This window comes from Epithele typhae (genome assembly GCF_022376455.1).
Source record: "Epithele typhae strain CBS 203.58 chromosome Unknown BXZ73scaffold_20, whole genome shotgun sequence".
Classification (NCBI taxonomy): domain Eukaryota; kingdom Fungi; phylum Basidiomycota; class Agaricomycetes; order Polyporales; family Epitheliaceae; genus Epithele; species Epithele typhae.
The window spans coordinates 432,301-450,968 of record NW_025954211.1 but is presented as its reverse complement, the minus strand read 5'-3'; the positions used below and the strand labels follow the sequence as shown (position 1 = coordinate 450,968).

General features: G+C 57.9%; 6 protein-coding genes across 6 annotated transcripts; 1 reads left to right on the top strand and 5 right to left on the bottom strand.

Moving 5' to 3' along the window:
- Positions 1-490: 490 nt before the first annotated feature.
- On the bottom strand, positions 491-733 carry BXZ73DRAFT_46018 (uncharacterized protein; the record flags this gene model as incomplete). The annotated part of the gene is made up of 1 exon (XM_048019613.1): positions 491-733. The coding sequence occupies one exon, from the start codon at positions 731-733 to the stop codon at positions 491-493; it is 243 nt and encodes an 80-aa protein (XP_047878538.1).
- Positions 734-2,420: 1,687 nt separating this feature from the next.
- Positions 2,421-5,848, top strand: BXZ73DRAFT_100917 (glycoside hydrolase; the record flags this gene model as incomplete). Its single annotated transcript, XM_048014719.1, has 15 exons — positions 2,421-2,628; positions 2,701-2,819; positions 2,876-3,070; positions 3,122-3,184; positions 3,230-3,709; positions 3,750-3,926; positions 3,981-4,283; positions 4,353-4,386; positions 4,435-4,570; positions 4,616-4,663; positions 4,718-5,111; positions 5,183-5,305; positions 5,364-5,438; positions 5,534-5,699; positions 5,754-5,848. The coding sequence occupies 15 exons, from the start codon at positions 2,421-2,423 to the stop codon at positions 5,846-5,848; spliced, it is 2,616 nt and encodes an 871-aa protein (XP_047878537.1).
- A 387-nt stretch (positions 5,849-6,235) lies between these two features.
- On the bottom strand, positions 6,236-6,478 carry BXZ73DRAFT_46122 (uncharacterized protein; the record flags this gene model as incomplete). The annotated part of the gene is made up of 1 exon (XM_048019635.1): positions 6,236-6,478. The coding sequence occupies one exon, from the start codon at positions 6,476-6,478 to the stop codon at positions 6,236-6,238; it is 243 nt and encodes an 80-aa protein (XP_047878536.1).
- A 1,974-nt stretch (positions 6,479-8,452) lies between these two features.
- On the bottom strand, positions 8,453-13,066 carry BXZ73DRAFT_89698 (chitin synthase-domain-containing protein; the record flags this gene model as incomplete). Its single annotated transcript, XM_048025367.1, has 11 exons — positions 8,453-8,601; positions 8,637-8,811; positions 8,871-9,129; positions 9,180-9,337; positions 9,388-9,852; positions 9,873-10,048; positions 10,107-10,386; positions 10,437-11,559; positions 11,613-12,186; positions 12,243-12,506; positions 12,568-13,066. The coding sequence occupies 11 exons, from the start codon at positions 13,064-13,066 to the stop codon at positions 8,453-8,455; spliced, it is 4,122 nt and encodes a 1,373-aa protein (XP_047878535.1).
- Positions 13,067-13,688: 622 nt separating this feature from the next.
- BXZ73DRAFT_46043 (Nop10p-domain-containing protein) lies at positions 13,689-13,986 on the bottom strand (the record flags this gene model as incomplete). Its single annotated transcript, XM_048019616.1, has 3 exons — positions 13,689-13,786; positions 13,837-13,879; positions 13,933-13,986. 3 exons carry the CDS (start codon positions 13,984-13,986, stop codon positions 13,689-13,691), a joined length of 195 nt encoding a protein of 64 aa, XP_047878534.1.
- A 2,110-nt stretch (positions 13,987-16,096) lies between these two features.
- On the bottom strand, positions 16,097-16,723 carry BXZ73DRAFT_77162 (uncharacterized protein; the record flags this gene model as incomplete). Its single annotated transcript, XM_048022608.1, has 1 exon — positions 16,097-16,723. One exon carries the CDS (start codon positions 16,721-16,723, stop codon positions 16,097-16,099), a length of 627 nt encoding a protein of 208 aa, XP_047878533.1.
- Positions 16,724-18,668: the final 1,945 nt, after the last annotated feature.

The window sequence follows — 18,668 nt, the reverse complement described above, 5'->3', positions numbered from 1 at the left end:
CCTGAGGAAAGACTCAAAGGTGAAGAAGGGGAATTATATCGTCGAGCGTGTACGCGCGCGCGCGACGGCGGGCCCGAGTTTAGCCCCGAATTGGCTGCCAGTCGACATCGTAGAGGGAAGACGTCGCCGCGATCGTTGCGGTCAGGATGTTCAACATTGTGCTTGCAATCACGGAATGTAAACCACGGCGTTGCCAAGGCGGTGTCGTGGCGTCGCATTCCACACTTTCAATCCAAACACGAATTGGGTTTTCAATCATAATGGTAGTACATAGTAACACGAGTCCTGCGACTGCGGCGATCGTAAAATCCACGTTTCCTGTCTGCTCCATAACCCATCCCACGTCTCAAGAACATGACTTAAAAGTCCTGAGAGTATATACCAGTGCGCGCGGCGGATGGCTCTGGGGCTCGACCTATCATTCAACCGTTAGCGGACATTCGGGCGCAGAGACAACCCAGAAACTCACCTTCTCTGTTAGCAGCGTGCTTCACGGGAAGTTGCAGTCGGAGGTCTCGCTGCCGAGGCTCACGCAGCACGACCTGAAGTTGCTGAGGCGCTCCGAGATGGAGTCGGCCGCGCAGTCGTTCCCGTCCTGGAACGACCCGTTGAGAGCGGCGCAGCAGCTCTGGGTGTTGCCGACGTCCTGGGACCCGCCGATGTCGATGCACTTGCAGGCCTGGGCGGGGATGACGGCGGCGACGGCGAGGACGACGAGAGCGAGGAACTTCATGGTGGAGAGGATGCGATTAGTTGGGTGAAAGTGTTAGACGGTTGTAAGAGGGACTGGGTTGTCGTGGGATGAGGTTCGTCGAGCTCCATGGATGGCCTTTTGTACTTTTTGTCCGTCGGTATTTCCGTGCGGGTCGGCGTAGCCAATGCCCTGTGCGCCAACGCTCCCTGACCCACTGCACGACCCGTGAGCGCGGTTAGAGCCCTGAAACTTGAATTTGCTCCTTTGGGCGTGGCACAGGATCATGCACACTTTGATGTCGTACGTACTCACCGCGTTCGCACCGCTGCAACCGCAGCGACCGCGCTGGTTGCTGTGGGGAGTCGCGCATAGCATGCGTCCTCTGCTAGTGCGTCATTTGGTCATGCGTTTCTCTCTCCGGTTTGCGCACCTGGATATTTAAGCATTGAGTGTCCGTTCTCGTATAAAGGCGTGGCTGCGTCCAGTTCGGCGATGCATGTTGCTCCGCGAGCGCCAACGGTATTCCGTCCGATGGCGACTGAGTAGAGTCCACGCCGCGACCGCGTGTGACGATCCGTGGAGGAGAGGTGGACGATGTGGGGTAGGCGGTGAGGCGTAGTGATGGGCGATGTAAGGGGCGATGTAGGAAAACTTAGCGGCACGGTAGGTCGATGCCAGTAGTCGAAATTGCTTGAGCTCGAGTGAGACTATAAGCCGCCAGACCCCTTGGAGTGAGGGCCAGGCGGCGAGGCGTGTAATTGGACGAGTCGAAATGCAATCGAGGCGATCTCAGGCGGCCTGGTCGTCGTCGAAGTAGGTTGGCAATGGGTGGGCTCGAACAAGGCGCAGTGGGGCACGAGCGCCTGGCCCAACTGGTGCCTTCTAGGCGCGGGTGACCGGATGGGGAGGGGCGCGCTAAGGGCTGTCGCCGCTTTCATCTCCTCCCATGTACCCGCTTTTCCTACCCCACGGGCTAGAAGGCCTGAGGCGGTCACGTACAGGCCTCATGACCAACTGCTGCAGTTTCCAATCACGTTTTCTGCACAGAGATCGAGTCCGACGCTGCCAGTGCGCGTGAGCGACGCCGTCGTACCGCAGAGTCATATTCACCTGGTATTGCTGTGTTGCACATTCTTACGGAGTTTACCGAGGATTCACCCTTGTATCAGGCTCGACCATTCCTATCCGTAAGTACCTGCACGGCTCCAATAACATGCGGTTAAACTGCTCAACTGATTCTAGACAACTTCTAGTATCAGGTTCTACTACCTCATCCTGGAAGTCACTTGTTGGTGTCAGACTGCTCACTCGGGTTACGGTCGAGAGCGCCGCGTAACATACATAACCCTTGGGTGGTCTCCACCTCTCAGTCGAGCGAGTGGTTGGGCACTCGGCGGCGGCTGAGCCCAAGCGATACAGAGGATGTTTTCGGCCCGAACGGTACAAACGCTGACGTATCCATGGAGATTGAGATCAACACCGCAGCTCAGACTCGGACCGTATTGCTGCCGCCGCAGGCTGTCCGGTGTCCACGCGACTCTGACATAGGTTCTATGACCTGAGGTTGTCAGCTGAGAGCTCTCCAGCAAGCCTAAATTCCCTCGGAACAAGACCAGGATCCTCGCGTAACAGCGCCAGTGTCAAGATCTCTACTAGCCGGCAGAGGGCCAAGACTTTCACCCACTTATAACCATGTTCGACCCCATGCGACATGCTCAGACTTCCCATGCGGCTCCTTCACCACCCATGGCTGGCTCTGATGGGGTTGCTAGTGCCCGCCGCTGTCAATGCCGACGTTCTCAGCCTTTCGACTCTCGACTGGAGACTCAGCAACAAGAACGGATCCATCGTCGTGCCAGCGAAAGTCCCCTCACAGGCCCATCTTGATTTGGTCGAAGCCGGGATCATCACCGAGCCTCTGTTGGGCATTAACGGTATGGCCAACATCCACTTGCCAGAGATTGCTTGAGGCTAACGTCTCGCGCTGTCTCGCAGACTTTACCCAGCGCTGGGTCGCCTTCGACGACTGGACGTACACAGCGGATCTGACACCACTCGTGGAAACCTGTCCCATGGCACGAAAGCGCTTCTCGTCTTCTACGGCCTCGACACCATCGCAAACATAGTGAGTGCAGCCTACCTGAATTGCAGGCTACCCATGTGATCTGATTGCTGCATCAGACGGTGGCCGGCCACGAGGTCGCATGGGTCAACAACGAATTCCAGCAGTATGTCTATGACGTGACCCATCTCATCACGGCCCCTGTGCACGGCCACACCAACCTGACCGTCGCGTTCGAGTCCGCCTGGACATACGGTCTCAACGTCACTTCTCGCCCTGATGTCGAGTGGGTCGACATCGGCGGATACTTGGATGTGCGTGTTATTCGGCCCTCTCGGGAGTGTCGCGCTCATTGCCCGTCGTAGTTCGAGTTCCCCAACGTTCGCCATGTCATCCGTAAGACTCAATCTGACTTTGGATGGGATTGGGTGCGTGGCCTCTGACTATGTCTCCTGTTGTCTAACAAATCCCAGGGCCCGGCGTTCTTACCTGTCGGCATTTTCAAACCGGCCTACATCGTCACTCTCGACTCTAAATCCAGTGATCACACTACATCCGCATCCCATCCCCTCCTCGCGTCCACCAGCGGGCCTGTTTTCTTCGAAGAGACGGCGCTCGAGATATCGAGGCAAGGCCAGAACACCATCACCCAAGCAGACCAGACCGCCGATTGGCTCGTCAACGTCACCCTCGCCGTCCGTTCTGTCGTCCGCTCACATGCCCCGACCGTCACAATCGACATCCCCGAGCTCAACATCACATCTGGAGCTCTCTCGGTGTCCTCCATCCCCGCCGACACCAGCGCGCCGACGTTCGTCCACGCGAGCTTCATCGTGCCAGCCGACGCCCCCGCGCTCTGGTTCCCGCATACCCTCGGCACACCCAAGCTCTATAACTTCACCGTCACGCTCTCCCTCGCACGCGGCGCTCGCGAGCTTCACGGTTCGCAGTGGGTTCCGGACGATCGAGCTGATCCAGGACGCGTACTCGCAGGAGGATATCGACGCGCGCGGAATCACGCCCGGGGATCAATGGCACTTCAACGTGAACGGCAAGGCGTTCTACACGGTCGGGACGAACATCATCCCGTTCGACCCGTTCTATGCGCGGATGACATCCGCGCAGGTCCGTTGGGTGCTCGAGAGCGCGGTGCTCTCAGGTCAGAACATGGTGCGCCCGACCTAGTATTGCTATCTGGAACGCGCGCTCACTCCCCACCCGCAGTTACGCGTGTGGGGCGGAGGGATTTACCAGCCGTCGGACGAGCTCACGGGCGGGTACGACTTCTACTCAGCGTGCGACGAGCTCGGGATCCTCGCGTGGTCGGAGCTCATCTTCTCGGACATGATGTACCCGGTCAACGACTTCCTTCTCGAGGGCGTCGACGCGGAGGTGCGGCAGAACGTACGGCGGGTGAAGAAGCACCCGAGCAACGCGCAGTGGGCGGGCGGGAACGAGATCGAGGTGATCGAGCTCCTGTTCCTCGAGCTCAACATCACGAACAATATGACGCATTATCTGGGCGAGGTACGTTGGCCGTTTCGTTCGTTCCGGGTGTGAGGCTACACCTTCGTAGTTCCAAACGCTCTTTGGGAGTACTTGCACGACATTGTGTTGGCCGAGGAAGTCGGTGAGTCGGAACGCTGCGCGTGAGGAGTGAGTACTGACGTCGCGTAAGGTCGCATACACGGATTGTTCGACTACCAACGGCGTTCTGAGTCTGGATCCTACCTAATTCGCTACAATAACAAGACCGAGGGTTTCATCTATGGCAACACCGGTACGGGGACACCGAACTGGGATCTACATTGCAGGTACTAAAGACACCCGTTAGAACGCTAAACTACAACACCTCACAGGCCTTCGACTATGGACGTACCCCGTCTCCGCTTCGTCAACGAGTTCGGGTACGCGTCCTCTGCGAATCGCGCCGCCCTTCAACGCTCACCTCCACGTCTCAGGTTCCATTCCATGCCCTCCTTCTACAGCTGGGAAGAGGTCCTCGAGAGCCCCGAAGACTTCAGCTTCAACTCCACCGTCGTCGCCTCACGCGATCACCACCCTCCCGCCGGCGGCTTCGCGTTCCCAAACCCCAAAGCGAACCAGGGCCAAGCCCAGATGACCAGGGCGTGGAGCTCTGGCTTCCCACCCCGGAACCACCGACCGAACCAGACCTTCGCCCAGTGGTGCTGGAGCACCCAGATCTTCCAGTCCCTCAACATGGTCTCCGAGATCGCGTGGTACCGCCGCGGCGCCGGCCTCGGCGAGAACAACCTCGGCGCGCTCGTCTGGCAGCTGAACGACATCTGGCAGGGCGTGAGCTGGTCGTCGATCGAGTACTCCGGGCGCTGGAAGGTGCTACAGTACGGGATGGCGGGCATCTTCGCGCCTGTCGCCCCCATCCGTTCTGGTACGCTGGGAACGAGACGCTGGAGGTCATGGTCGTGTCCGACCGGTGGGACGCGGTGTCGGGCGAGGCACAGATGACGTGGTACGACTGGGCGGGCGAGGAGCTGAACTCGTCCACGGTGCCGTTCGAGATCGCGCCGGTGAACGGGACGACGGTGTTTGAGGCGACGGGGCTGAAGAACTTGCTGCCGCGGGAAGAACGCGTCGGAGGTGTTCATGCTGGTGAACGTCTCTGCAGAGGTCGATGGCAAGACGGTGACGCAGGAGCAGGTGGTGAGTGCTGCCCTGGTTCTGGATGTCGAGCTGAGTGCTGATGCGTACGCAGTTCACCCCCGCTTCGCTCGCGTTGCTCCCTCATTGACCCCGAGATCGAGGTCGTCGCACGACAGTCTTACCTTCACCCTCTCCGCGAAGGGAGGCGTCGCGCCCTTTACGTGGCTCGACCATCCGGCCGGTACGGTTGGATACTTCCGGGAGACGAGGACGGGAACCTGCTCAATGGGTTCTACCTGATCCCGGGCATCGACCGCACAGGTGATTTCGCCACGTCTCTTTCGCAGAATGTTTGACTGACGACGCGCTCCGCAGTGCAATTCGTCCTCAACCCGACGCTATCCAAGATCTCCAACCCTGATCCTGCGACGTTTGTCGTGCGCTCGCTGTGGAACAACACTCATCTGTAGACCCGGATCCTGTTCTACTTTGTACCCAGCCGAAGCCTTCATTTCGACGGCAATAATGGTGATACTTTTGCACCGTGCACAACAAAAGCAGCGTGTTTCACCACGGCCGTCGCTGCGTCGGTGGAGCGTCTTCGTTGCAGAATCGACCTCAGTGCCGTCAAACAACGATATTGGGCTTCAATCATAGTACAAAGCATATTCAACTTCTCAGCCACGTCTCTGACCGCTCCAAAGCCCCTCCTTATTTCTAGAACGAAGCGGCGGGTGCTCCCGATGATCGAGAGCCCCCCTCCGACGGGCCGATGGCCACTTGACTGTTAGCCCAACCATTAGCGACGGTTCGACACGAATCTCCCGCAAACGCACCTTGTACGTTGCCGGCTTGACTCAAGGGAAGTCGCAGTCCGAGGTCTGGCTGCCGTGGCTCTCGCAGCAGGACCTGAAGTTGCTGAGGTGCTCCGAGATGGAGCTGGCGTTGCAGTCGTTCCCGTTGAGGAACGCCCCGTTGAGGGACGCACAGCACGTCTTGGTGTTGCCGACGTTCTGGGAGCCGTTGCTGTCGATGCACTTGCAAGCCTGAGCGGGGATGGCGGCGGCGACGGCGAGGACGACGAGAGCGAGGAACTTCATGATGAAGAGGATGTGATGGGTGGCTGGGTGAATGAACGATGAAGTGGTTGTGGGATGGGGGTCGACGAGGTCCCCAGACGGCCTTTTATGTTCTTCGCCGGTGGATGAAAGCCATATTTCTCTTTACTGACAGACATGAACCATGCCTTGTGCGCCAGCACTATGACGCTCTCGGGAGCTGTGAAGCTGTGGTTAGCACCCTGGAATCTAAACTTACACCTTGAACGCGCCTTGGGATATGGACGCTTTGATAGATGCTCGCCTCGTCGGCGCCGCTGCCGTTGCGCTGCCGGGCGCGGCATTGACTGTGGTGGTTGCTGTGAGAAACGCGCTCGTGCGCGTCCGCTGGGGCGTCCTCCCTGTCATACGTTGACTTCGCCGGCCTGCGCACCGGGAACTTTGAGCATTGGGCGTTCTTCCTGGTCAAATTCGTAGCTACAGCAGTGCGCGTTGCTGCTGTACGAGCGCGGCCGACAATTTCGTGTTTGACGGCAGCGGCCAGCGTGCTACGATCAGGCTTGATGTAGAGGTGGAAGGGGTCAGGCAGTACGATGTGAGTACGCATCGTACCAGGCAACTTGCAGGCAAGCAGCGGAGGCGGCATGACCGTCGTCACGGTCGCGGAATCTGAATACGAGTTGTGAGCTAGCCGCCGCCGCCTTCTTTCCCCGTGTCCAGAGCGCGCGCTCCCGGCACCTGCCAACACTTGCGCCAGGGAGCTAGAGTGCAGGGATCACCTTATGCGCGTACGCCGACCACGCGCTCCGAGGTGGACGTGCGCGCGCAGGTTCATCCGACCCTCCAGCCAACCCCAGCCCAGAGTCGGCACCTATTCCTCCCTCTCGAGGTCGGAACGCCGCTCATCGTACATCTCCCGAACGACCCTCAGGGCGCTGTGCAAGCATCGAAATAGCTGCAAACCCTGACCAGCGGTGTGGGGGCCACCGCCCAAGGGTTTAGGTCGGCTCGCGCTCGTGGACGTCTCGGTATGTGTGAAAAACAGGTGAACGGCAAGCTGGCGATGCAGGCGGTTGCTTCGCGTTTCAATCCCCCGTCATGTGCTAATATTTCAGGGGCTGAAGCAGCTCGACCTGTCATCACAGCCGTCAGCGGATGGTTCAGCTTCAAGGGGAGTCATAGTCGGAGGTATGGCTACCGAGCTGCTCGCAGCGCGACCTAGACTCACTGAGGTGTTGGAGTTGGCGGCGCTGTCGTTTCCGTCTTGGAACGAGCCGCTGAGGGAGTACTAAGCGATCGCTGAGGTCACCGGTTGTCGCTTGTATGGCGCGAAAGAATGTAAGTCTTCAGATAACCCGAGACAGTATGGCGAAGGGCGCCGAACGGGCTGTGGCGAGGACGCGTCGCGTACTTGGTGGTCATCGCGGGGGGCATCCTTCGCTCTCGTCCTGTGCAGGCAAGGTTGAGCAAATGGTGCAGGTGCGCGAAGCAGACTGAAGAGACTACTCACCGAAAGAACGAGCGATGATGAATGGCATACTCATAACGCACGACACGCGGCGCGGCGCAGTCAGACAATGACGGACGGAAAGGAGACTAAATAATGTGTCAAGAAAGAACAGCGTACATGATCACCAGCACGCATCGTCGTGAGGGACATCATGGAACACACTCCTGTCCGAGTGCCAAACCAGTCCGCACACACGTGACGCGACGTAGAGACTGTGATTGCAGCGAGCAAGATGCGACGGAGTATCAGAACGAGACCGAGGAGCGGGCGCGATGATATACTAGACAAAAAGAGGGTCGCGCGATCGCACGCGCCAAGTCGAAGTAACAAGTCCAGTGTGGGTGCGAGGGTCGGGATGCGAATGTGGGTGTGGGCGCGGTGGGATTAAAGGTAGAGGGTCTGTAGCTAGCTAGCCGGGGCCAATGCGCAAGGTCCGTCCGTGTACGTACATAGAGGGGGTCGTGATATGTTCATCATACATCGTCTTCCGCTCTACTGTTCGTGGTCTAGTAGCCGTACCCGCCATTCCCTCCTTGCTGCGGTGGCGCCGCGCCGGGGGGCAGGCTGAAGTTACGCGAGTACCGGTTGGGGTTCTGCGGCGGTGGCGCCTGCGACGTCGGCCTCCGTCCTTGCTGTCGACTCACGCGCCGCACGCCTTGTCCGGGCGCGGGCACGGGTCCGTTGTCGGACAAGAGATCCCACGTTGACGGTTGCTCGGGAGCGCGGAGACCTCCTCCGGCTCGCCGACGAATGGCGTTGTGGTCTGGTCGTCGAAGCCTGCCGACTGAGGCGAGTACGAGTACGGGTTCTGCATCTCGCGCGGGTACTGGGCCGACATCGTCGACTGCCGCAGCACACCGCCGGACTGGAGACGCGCTGCTCGAACGACGCCGGGGTCGAGAACTCGTCCTCTTGCGGGCTGACAAGGCGCTGGTGTGAGCCAACGTCCGATGTGTACCCTCCCTCCTCGGACGAGCGGGAGAGCGCAACCGTGGACACTGACGGGGTTTGCGCGGCGCCTGGGCGACCAACGGATAGGGGAGTGGGCAGCATAAGCACTTGCCCGCTGCTGTCATGCCTTGGTCTTGGTGAACTGGCATACGACGACTCGTACGTGCTCTGGTCGAACTGTTGCGGGGAATACTCAGGGGTGGAGACCATCGAGTAGCGATGACCGTCGGGCCTGTCAACGAAACATGAGCATTGAATCAAACATAGACCGGCTGTACGCACCTCTTAGGCGGGTCGTATGAATCGCGCGGTAGCGCCGGCTGATGCCGGCGATCGCGCTCAAACTCGGCCCAGCGCTTCATGACGATGTGCGACGAGTCAAACTCGCCCTCCTTGTCGCCGTGGTCGGCGTCCTTGCCCTCGCCCGCGACCTGGCGCGTCTGGCCCCACGAAAAGTCGTCGAAATGCCAGAAGGAGTACGACGGAGAACACCGTTCCAGATGGGCAGGGAGAGGAGGTAAACGAGCATCCATCCGACGTACGCGATCTTGCGCGAGGTGATGACGATGAGAAGACCAGGGAGACCAAGGACGATTGCGAGCAGGATGAGCGGAATGGTGGTGTCGGGACCCCCCGGAATGATGGAGGAGACGATGAGGTAGATGGTGAACGAGATGGCGGCGGGGAGGACGAGGGTACCGGCGAGTTCCATGCCGACGACGAACTGCATCGAGAAGCAGAACGTACCACACAGGTCGCGTACAAGGAGGAGCTCGGCGAGGTTGTGGATGGTGGAGTTGATCCAGCGACGGCGTTGCGAAAGCAGAACGCGGAAAGTGTCGGGGACAACGGTCTTGCAGACGGCTTGGGGACAGAAGACGTTCTTGCGCTTCGGGAAAGTCTTCAGCATGAGCGTAGTCAGGTAACGATCTTCTCCGAGTAGCAGCAAGTTCTTCTTGTGCAGGTGTCGACGACATTCTCCGAGTAGTGTTCGACAACATCCGGGTTCGCGAGAACAGGAACCCAGTAGCCCTGATCGCCCTTCGGCGCCTTGATGCGGTACATGCTGAAACAACCGGGCAAACAGGTAACACCACCGAACATGGACTCGAAGGCCTTGTTGAGATGGTGGGAAATGTAGTACTCAAAGACTAAGGGGGGGAAAGGGAGATCGATATATGCGCTCATAGGAAGCAGAAATGCACTCACCTTGAATCATCGTGACCCACGTCTCCGCCTTGTTCGCAATCTTCGTCTCTCCGCACAGGCCCATGATCTCGTAGTCGTTCACCATGCATGACACCATCCGGCTGAGCGAGTCAGGGAAAACCTTCGTGTCGGCATCAACGCAAAGCACAAGCTCGTATCGGTCCGGGCTGACGCCAGTGGCGCGCCAGATGGAGTTGAAAAACTCGTACTCGAACGTCGTCATGCGCTCGTCGAACATCACCTTCTGCATGAACGACATGAGCATAATTTGCGAGTCACGCTTGCCTCGGTTGCCGGGTTTGCGTCTTTCTCCTCGAGTGGGTTTCCGACCTTCGCCACCAGCACGACTGGAACGCGCTGTTGTTTCGAGCCCTCGACGGTGCTGTTGTCGTATGCGTAGAATCCGGCGTAGACTTTGGCCATGTTGTGTCGCTTGTGGCCGTCGGCGATGGCGACGTACGAATGAGGTTGGACCTCGGAGGGGGGGATGACAAACTGCTTCATCATCGTCAAACAGATCTCCGGGGTGGTGAGCGCGTTCCCTGCACCCTTGACCATGCCGTCAGCGATGATCATGATGAGCTTGTGGCTATTGGGATAATTCGTGGTTGCAAGCGAGTCCAATGTTGTGCGAAGACCTTCAACCGACTCGGAGTAGGCAGTTACAAGGCAGATGGTGTGAACGAGGGGGTAGTTGAAGGGCTGGAAATCGGGAGGAGGTTGCTCAACGACGTTGTGAAGAGGGAAGGGGCAGGGGTTGTCAGCGAAAAGCCTGGGATCATTGACGAGTGACGTTGAGCTTCGAGATTGGCCGAAGGGAGTGTCCGGAGGAGAAGGCTTCAAGCTCCTTGCACTGGAGTAAACGCTGGCCACACCACTGCGGGACTTGGGAGGTTCCAGCATACCATACGCAGTTGTGGGACGCCCGCTAACGCCTGTGATCGCATTCTCCGACGGGGTAAAGCGAGATGTGCTAGGGAAGAAGGTCTTGCGCTTTTCGCCTCCCTTGGCGAGGCCGTTCTTCTGTACGTTGGGACGGTACCGGCTGGGGGCCGGTCGGTAGATGTCGTCCGTCCAGTTCTCGATCTCAGCAGCCCTCCGCATCCGCTCTGCGTACGACTCGCGCTCGAAGTTGCCCAGCTTCCACGAGAAGAACCACGCGAAAAGGACAGCCATGACGAATCGAATGCCGACGACGCCGATGATGAACACAAGAGAGACGTAGAGAACCACCTCCGACGCCACGCATCCGATGCTGTTGGTGTCGATGTATCCGACAGTGACGATGTCTTGCAGACAGCGACCGATGGGACGCTGAGCCGTGCGCAGGAAATACATGCTGAGATCCCTGCCGTTGAAAGTGCCGTCACCTTGCTTCAGTTTGTCGAAGAGGCTGGGGTAGGAAACTTGGGTGTTATCGAGCCAGTTGAGTAGGTCCAGATCAAGCACGGTGCTGCGAAATCCAATCAGTCGCTGTCAAATACCTCAAGTGCGCTCTACACTCACGACTCGAAGACGGCAAGGTTGCGCGCGGAGTTGTGAACGTTGTCCCAGGTGTAGTACACCTGGCCCTGTGGCCTCAAGGCCGCAAGATCGTTGCGGGCGGTCGACGTGATGTGACAGGTGGTGTCCTTGTCGGAGTTGGTGGTATTCACGGGCGACGTGCCAAACTGGTTGTAAATGTTGCAAGGGAAGTACCAGTCCAACTGATTGTTGTTGCCCGTGATGCTTGAAGTGTTCGTCTTTGTGATAAGCCCGAGGCAGTTCTTATTCACATTCTGGAACATGAAAGAGATATCGGCCCCGGAGGCCCCCCAATTCCCGACGAAGAGCGGGTTTGTCTTCCCATTGAAGTCACCAACGGCGGGGTGGTTGAATTTGCTAAAGTCGTAGTCGTAACCGTGGATGATGACCGAGGCGGTGTCGATTTGGCCAGACTGGAAGCGATTGGGTTGCGTCCCGCAAACGACCTCGGTGAAGCCGAACGTGATGAAGCCGACGATGGCCATAAGACTGATGATAATGAGGAGGAGTCCGATCTTCTCGCGCCATGCCCGCTGCTGCTCGGGGGTGCGGATGCCTGCGCAGCACCGAAATGAGCGGGCGCAGCGCCCGGAGACACACGGAGACACTCACCACATGCGCTGAGGAAGAACGACGGCACCCAACACGTCGCGATATAACAATAGATGTACCACGCATCCTTCGGCCCTGGCCCAATGTTGCCCAAACAGCCATCTCGAGACTTGGGTCCCTCGGGAGGAACGGCGGCAGACGATCGTTTGCGGCGGAGCGTCCCACGCTTAAAGAGCGCAAGACCCGACTCATGCACATCTTCCTCGCGACCCAGGAGCGACTTTCCTCGTCGGAGCTGGCCCCGGGTGGGCGCATTTCCCGTCGCTATGTGACGAGAGGAGACATCGGTGGGACATTCGACGCGTAGAGGGAGAAGAAAACGCACTGGAAGGGAGGGCGTCGCCCATCTCGGCCGCCCGCTGACGGTAGTGCCATTGGCGATGGTTGGGGTCGACCTTCTCCCTGTCGGGACGAACGAGGCTCTTCTTCCTGCCCACACGGCCGTCGGAGAAGCCGCCCTCGACGTCCATCGGCGGCGGAGATGTCGCGCTCTGGTAGGCGGAGTACTGGCGATGTCGAGTCTGGTCCAACGGCTCCCGCCTTTCGCCGGTCTCAATGTTCTGGAAGGAGATACCCCGCCCCGGCTGCTGAGGGTATTGTTGCTGGGAGTAGTACTGCTGCTGCTGGTGGTGCTGCTGCTGCTGCTGGTGCTGTTGGTACTGGGGGTATTGGGGCTGGCTGTGGCCAGAGCGGTAGGTCGTGGCTGGCTGATCGGGGTAGGCCGTTGGGTAAGCGGGGTAGGATGGAGGGGACGGAGCAGGCTGCGCCGGCTGGCCCCCAGGCGGGCGCGCGGCGCGCGGGGGTCGCTGCCCTCGGTGATCCATAGCGGTGGCGGTCTGGAGAGAGTGGCGCGTACTAGCCCGGAGCCCACACACGACAGGGCGTGCAGGCGAAACGGATTTGACGTCGTCAAGCCAGCGCGCCAGCCGTGGGAGCAGTTCGATAACTGTTTCTCCCCTTATTCAACCCGAAATGCCTCCATAATCTAGCTACCTTCGAACTCCGGTTCCCATCGTCCGAGCTGGACATGTCTGCACTCCATGAGCTCGCAATGCTCACAGGCATCTCATCTCCGTAGATGTGAAGTCCACCTGTCCCGGCGTGCTGCTGGCCGCCTCCGCGCCCAAGCACGACAAGAATAACCCTTTCCTCTGCGGTCAGCACGGGCCGCCGGACTTGGGAAATTTCCGTCGTCGGCCGAGGTGCCAGCACATATGCGTGTTCCAAATACATCATCATTCATACACACCCCCATACATCGGGCACAGACACAGAATGTGATGGGCAGGCGAGCGGCTGTGGGGAAGACGTACACGGGTGCGGGTGCCTATCGTTGCTCCCATCTCCGTTCCCACCAAGCCCTCATGGCGGGAGCGTGTCGCCGGTGACTCCAATGGCTGCGAGTGCGCAAGCCGGGGTGCGGATGGCGCTGTTCAGTTTGCTCGTTCAGAGAGGCTTGCTGGGGAGCTGCGTCGGAAGGATGCCATAGCGCTTCTTGATTGTCACTCGATGGCGTGAAAACTTGTCATCGGGAGAGAACCGCGCTGGTATAATGTGAGGCGACGGACGATAGACATGATGAGAAGAGGCAGACCTGGGTGGGCAGACTTGGTAATCTTTCCAGAGTCTGTGATTTTCTGCAAGATACTTCAGTGGCCCGAGTGAGCGTAAACGGTGGAAGCATGCACACCTTCAGCGTGTAAATCCTGTTTCCATTATCATCCAAAGTGTACATGAGATGCATGGCGGAGGTGCGGGGGAGAGGTCGCTTGAGCGCAGACACCGCCCAGGACGAAAAATAAAGGTGTCAACGCGCGCGGCCCGGGCGTGTTATTTGCGGTTAGATACAACAAGCATTCATTATCCCATCCATAATCTCGTTTACGTCATAGCGCTTGTTGCGGCCTCACCCGCCGCGTGTGCTTTTCTTGGAGTGTCGTTGCATGGTGGGCCGGCCAATGGAAGAGAGAAGTATGAGTAAGTGCCGCCTTTCCAGTCGGCGGACGGCATGCGTATGTATAACATGGCGGCGATAGCAAGAGATAGGTATCAGACCATATCTAGACAGATGACGTCAGTAGTGTAGTAGGTGGCGACGGGGCCTTGGGGGCACGCTGCAGTGTGCACAGAAGCAAGAGTATTACAAGAAGGGGTTGTTTCAGCCGCGGCTTGTTCTTGCGGTCTTGCGAAGCATTTCGCACGCACAACCTGAAAACGGAGCATTCTCATCAAATGCTCTCGATGATCGTGATGTGCTAACTTGAAGGCCCCAGACCGCGCAAGTCGAATAGAAAAGGGGCCAACAGTTACACACCTCCGTTCGTGAAACGTCGTGGGTGAGCATTTTCCCATTCTCTTTAAGGAGCACATGCTTGGTCGAGATCGTTGCATTAGGGTGCTACGCATGCAGCCTCAGTGATTCCATATATTCTCAATCGTCTCGTCCGTCGCCAGTCGGCTTCAAGAACGGGCGTAGCGTTGACATCGAAGCCGGGGAGCGTGCTTGGGCACAGTCAGTAGAGAGGAGTCGAGGACGTTACTGTGGAGGCTCGGGCTTTCAAGAGAGCAGTTCGGGAGATGCGGCTCTCCGATCTCTGGGGTAGGTCGGGTCTGACACCGTCTGTTGGAGGCTGGTTACATAAGAACTCGGATGACCTCAGGCTTGCGCACGTCCACGTCGGAGTGCGTGGTCGGCGTGCGCGCACTTGAAGGCGATCCCGTCGTGGCTTCTCGCCAGATCTCTCGAAGTCTGCACGCTTGCCCCAGGGAGTGTGGGCGGCCCGACGGCCCGGGAACGCGCGCTTGCTGAGACACGGCTCAAGCCTGCCCCGGATCCAGCTGACGTAGTAGATCTCAGCTAAGGTTGGGCTCAGTCACAGCTCGCCCCTATGCTGAGCACGTGAGATCGGCGCTCAAATCAGTTATCTTTGCGCTAGACGCCAGATAAGTCCCCCGCAAAGACGCCAGAATGCGCGCACACCATCCCGAACACACAGCATACAGTCATTGGCGGGTCCTTGAGACACCCAATTCTTTATAAGTGATGCTCCGACCGTCGATGGTCGCAAGCCTTTGAAACTTGGCACATGATATGATATATGATAGATGTACCTATGTGAATATTTTGGCATCTATAGGCGTTCAGCACAATGCAGGAACTGAGACCTGACATGAGACTGAGAATACGGAGATACCACTCCTTGAGACACCCTAATCGGGTAAACTCTCACGCCGGCGCCTACATAGATCAATCCGATGTATCACCTCTCTCTGCGCTGTCCTCATGTTGTTCTTACTGCTGTTTCCGTTCTCTCTGTCCCCCTGACCTCCGTGTACTCTTGAGTTCTCGAGTAGGGTCAATGACAAGAGCAAGGCAGCACGATCCGGCACATCGCGTCTAATGCGTATCACATGACCGTATTTGTCGTCATAAAGGCGCCCGTTGGGTGTCCGTACCGTCACCGGTCATTCGGGATCCATGAACAGACGTCGCGCCGTCTCTGAAACGAGGAAGATAGGTCACATAGGTATTGATATGAGGATCCTGATGCTACCGGGGGCACTATTTTCATGTTGCCTTGCAATTTATATTTTACATTTCATTACTGCGGTGAAATCAGACATAAAGGGCTGTGGCGACATGGAACACCCTCCTCATCTGGGCGGTTTTCTCTTAGCAACTGACACCAATATTTCCCTATACAATGGTCATTTTTTGTGGGATTTAGGACACGTCTGTGAAGAGAGGGGAAGGACTGTCTCAAGGAGTGGTGGTGTCTCAAGGACCCGCCAATGACTGTAATAGTGACTGGGTGCGCGAGTAGATAAAAGCATGCAAATGATCGTTATGTATGCTATACAGGTGTCGCGATGTCTGCGCGCTCAAATATCGCCCTAGGGGGAAGCCCATGATGGCTAGCATACTTCTTTGCTGCCCAAGCCGCCTCCGCTCCGTTGAGACCGTCGCGATAATGCTGAGAGTGTGGGCTTTGCGCCTGACAGAAACTTCCGACACCACCTGCGAAGCGTTCGCGCATGATTTGGCGCGCAACCGAGCTTCTGTGCAGTCGACACGGAGGTCTTCTTCCATCCACGCACAGACGCATCTCCACGAGACGGCGGTGAAGCTGCGGGTTTCCTGCTTTGAAAGGCAAATATCTCCTCTTCTTCGTCTTTGAGCGCGGCCACAGTAGTGCATCCAGCAGCTTCAGCCCCGCTCCTGTAGCCTTACGCGTGGGCGCTGATTGAAAGCGTCCTCCGGCAGTGTCGTTTGGGATCGCGGGGACGACAACACAGTGGAGGATTCCGCTGGAAGGTCCGCAACCGGCAGTCTGGATGGTGTGTTCCCAGGCGGCAGCTGAGGTGCTGCCTGAAGTTGGGACATCTCCACAAGCATGCGGCGACTTCTCAACGTGCACGTCGTGGTTCAGCCCTGTGATGCGTGCTTGAAGTGCACGCTCCGGTGGCACCGGGGGCTGCATAGCGAGCTCAATAAGAGGTTTTGAAGAGATGGTATGATATCCATGCCGGGTTTTCCTTGTTTGGACTCGCTTTCAAGACCTTCTCCTTCATCCACCTGCCTATGTTCTTCAACCTGGACGCTTTTGCGGTGCTAACTCGACCTATGGTTGTATGCTAATGTCATTCTGACAGGCTTACTCAATAAACTCCATTTCCTGGCGCTTTTATTGACGCCTGAACTGCGCTCGTCTGCGACACCGCTCACGATGCCACTTCCTTTCCCGCCTTCTCTCGCCAAAAGGAGCTCCAGGGAGTTGTAGCCAAATACTATTGGTACAATCCTCCGGAAACAAACCAGGAGAAAATGCTTCATTAAGAAAAGTACATGGTTTACAATGAATCCTCCACCCAAACGGACGCATTTGGATCACGTGATGGAGCGGGCTGTGACTGAGCCCAACCTTATGTACAGCTGTTTCCGAAATGATTGCCCGACCAACTCCGATGATACGCGAGCTCGCATCACACGCGAGCTGCACGAACGCACACGAGAAAATCGAAAAAATCGAAAAAATCGTCCTCATCGTCTGCAGCGGTTTTGCGCCCTCCGCTCCATTCCTTTTGTCTCTGCTTCACATCTCATCATGCCTGGGTGCTATGTCTCGCGAGATATCAAGCTTCAAGGCTTGTGCGATCTACTTGCGGTCGGTTCAAGGCTGGTCGCGGGTCGACGTGGCTGAAGTCCTGGGAGTGTCTATACGCTCTATCCGACGATGGGAGGACGACTACAAGACATTAGAGCAGCCGGATTCTCTGTGGTCGCTGCCCTCTGCTTCCATCCGCGGTCCTAGAGGATCTGCGATATCTCCTCTCCCACCCTTCGATGTACCTCGACGACGAAGTCGTCAAGTGGTGCATTGAAACCCACGGTATTCGCATCTCTCTCACCACTGCCCACCGTACCCTCGTCCATCTCGGGTTTTCGTACAAGAAAATGTGAAAGGAGGCAGCCCAACGCGACGAGATCACCCGGCATTGGTGGCACGCCCAGGACGAGTCAAACAAGGACAACCGAACTGTATGAGTGCGCTTTGAATGGGCAGCGTGCTGGCTGACCAGGGCCGACGCTTCTCCGTCCTCCCCGCCCTCACATTGGACGACATTCTCCCCGTGTGGGTGGTGCAGGATGGTGTGGAGTCCTACCGGCGATTGGGTTGTCACAGAGCTGGTATGTCGTGTCAACTCGTCTCGGTCCTCATCCCGTCTCAGCGGTCTCTTTGATAGCTGCCCAAGATGAACCCGTTCTCGAGCCCAAACAGTGTTCTCATTGTCGACAATTGCCGCACACACACGAGTGAAGCAGTTTGCGAGGCAGTGGAAGCAGCCAGTGAGTGCGGAACATGCTCTTTCGGCTGGAATTTCGCCGTATTAACGGTGCAAAGGGTGTCTGCTCATATACCTTCGTCGGCAACGGGACTACATGGGTGGAGACGACGCCTTTCCGGAGAACGAGCTCATTGAGGCCTGCTATGCTGCTGTCACCCCGGAGAAGGCTCACGGCTGGTACAGGCGTAGCGGTTGCCTGTAGGTATACATTGTAGTTGCTTCTGTGAATTCATGCTTCGGCCCCGACACGAACACCGTTAAAGCTCTCCCAGTCCCTACCCGTGCTGCTTCATACGTGCACGATGGCGTTGCATCTCGCGCTCGCGCTCTCAAGGTACCACATGGGTTTGAGCATGGTCAGTCTCACGCGGTGCATCATGGTGGTCGTTGTGTGGAATGTGCTCGGCGCGCGGGGCGACGGCGAGTGCTGTACGATCCTCGCCGTCATCGTCAACAGTGTGCTGCAGGTTGTCCTCTACGTGTCGCTTGCACTGCTGTGGATCGTGACGTGTTTCGTGGTGCTCAAGACGATGTCGCGCGTATTCCTCGAGACGTGCTTCGCCGCCCATGACCAGGCAG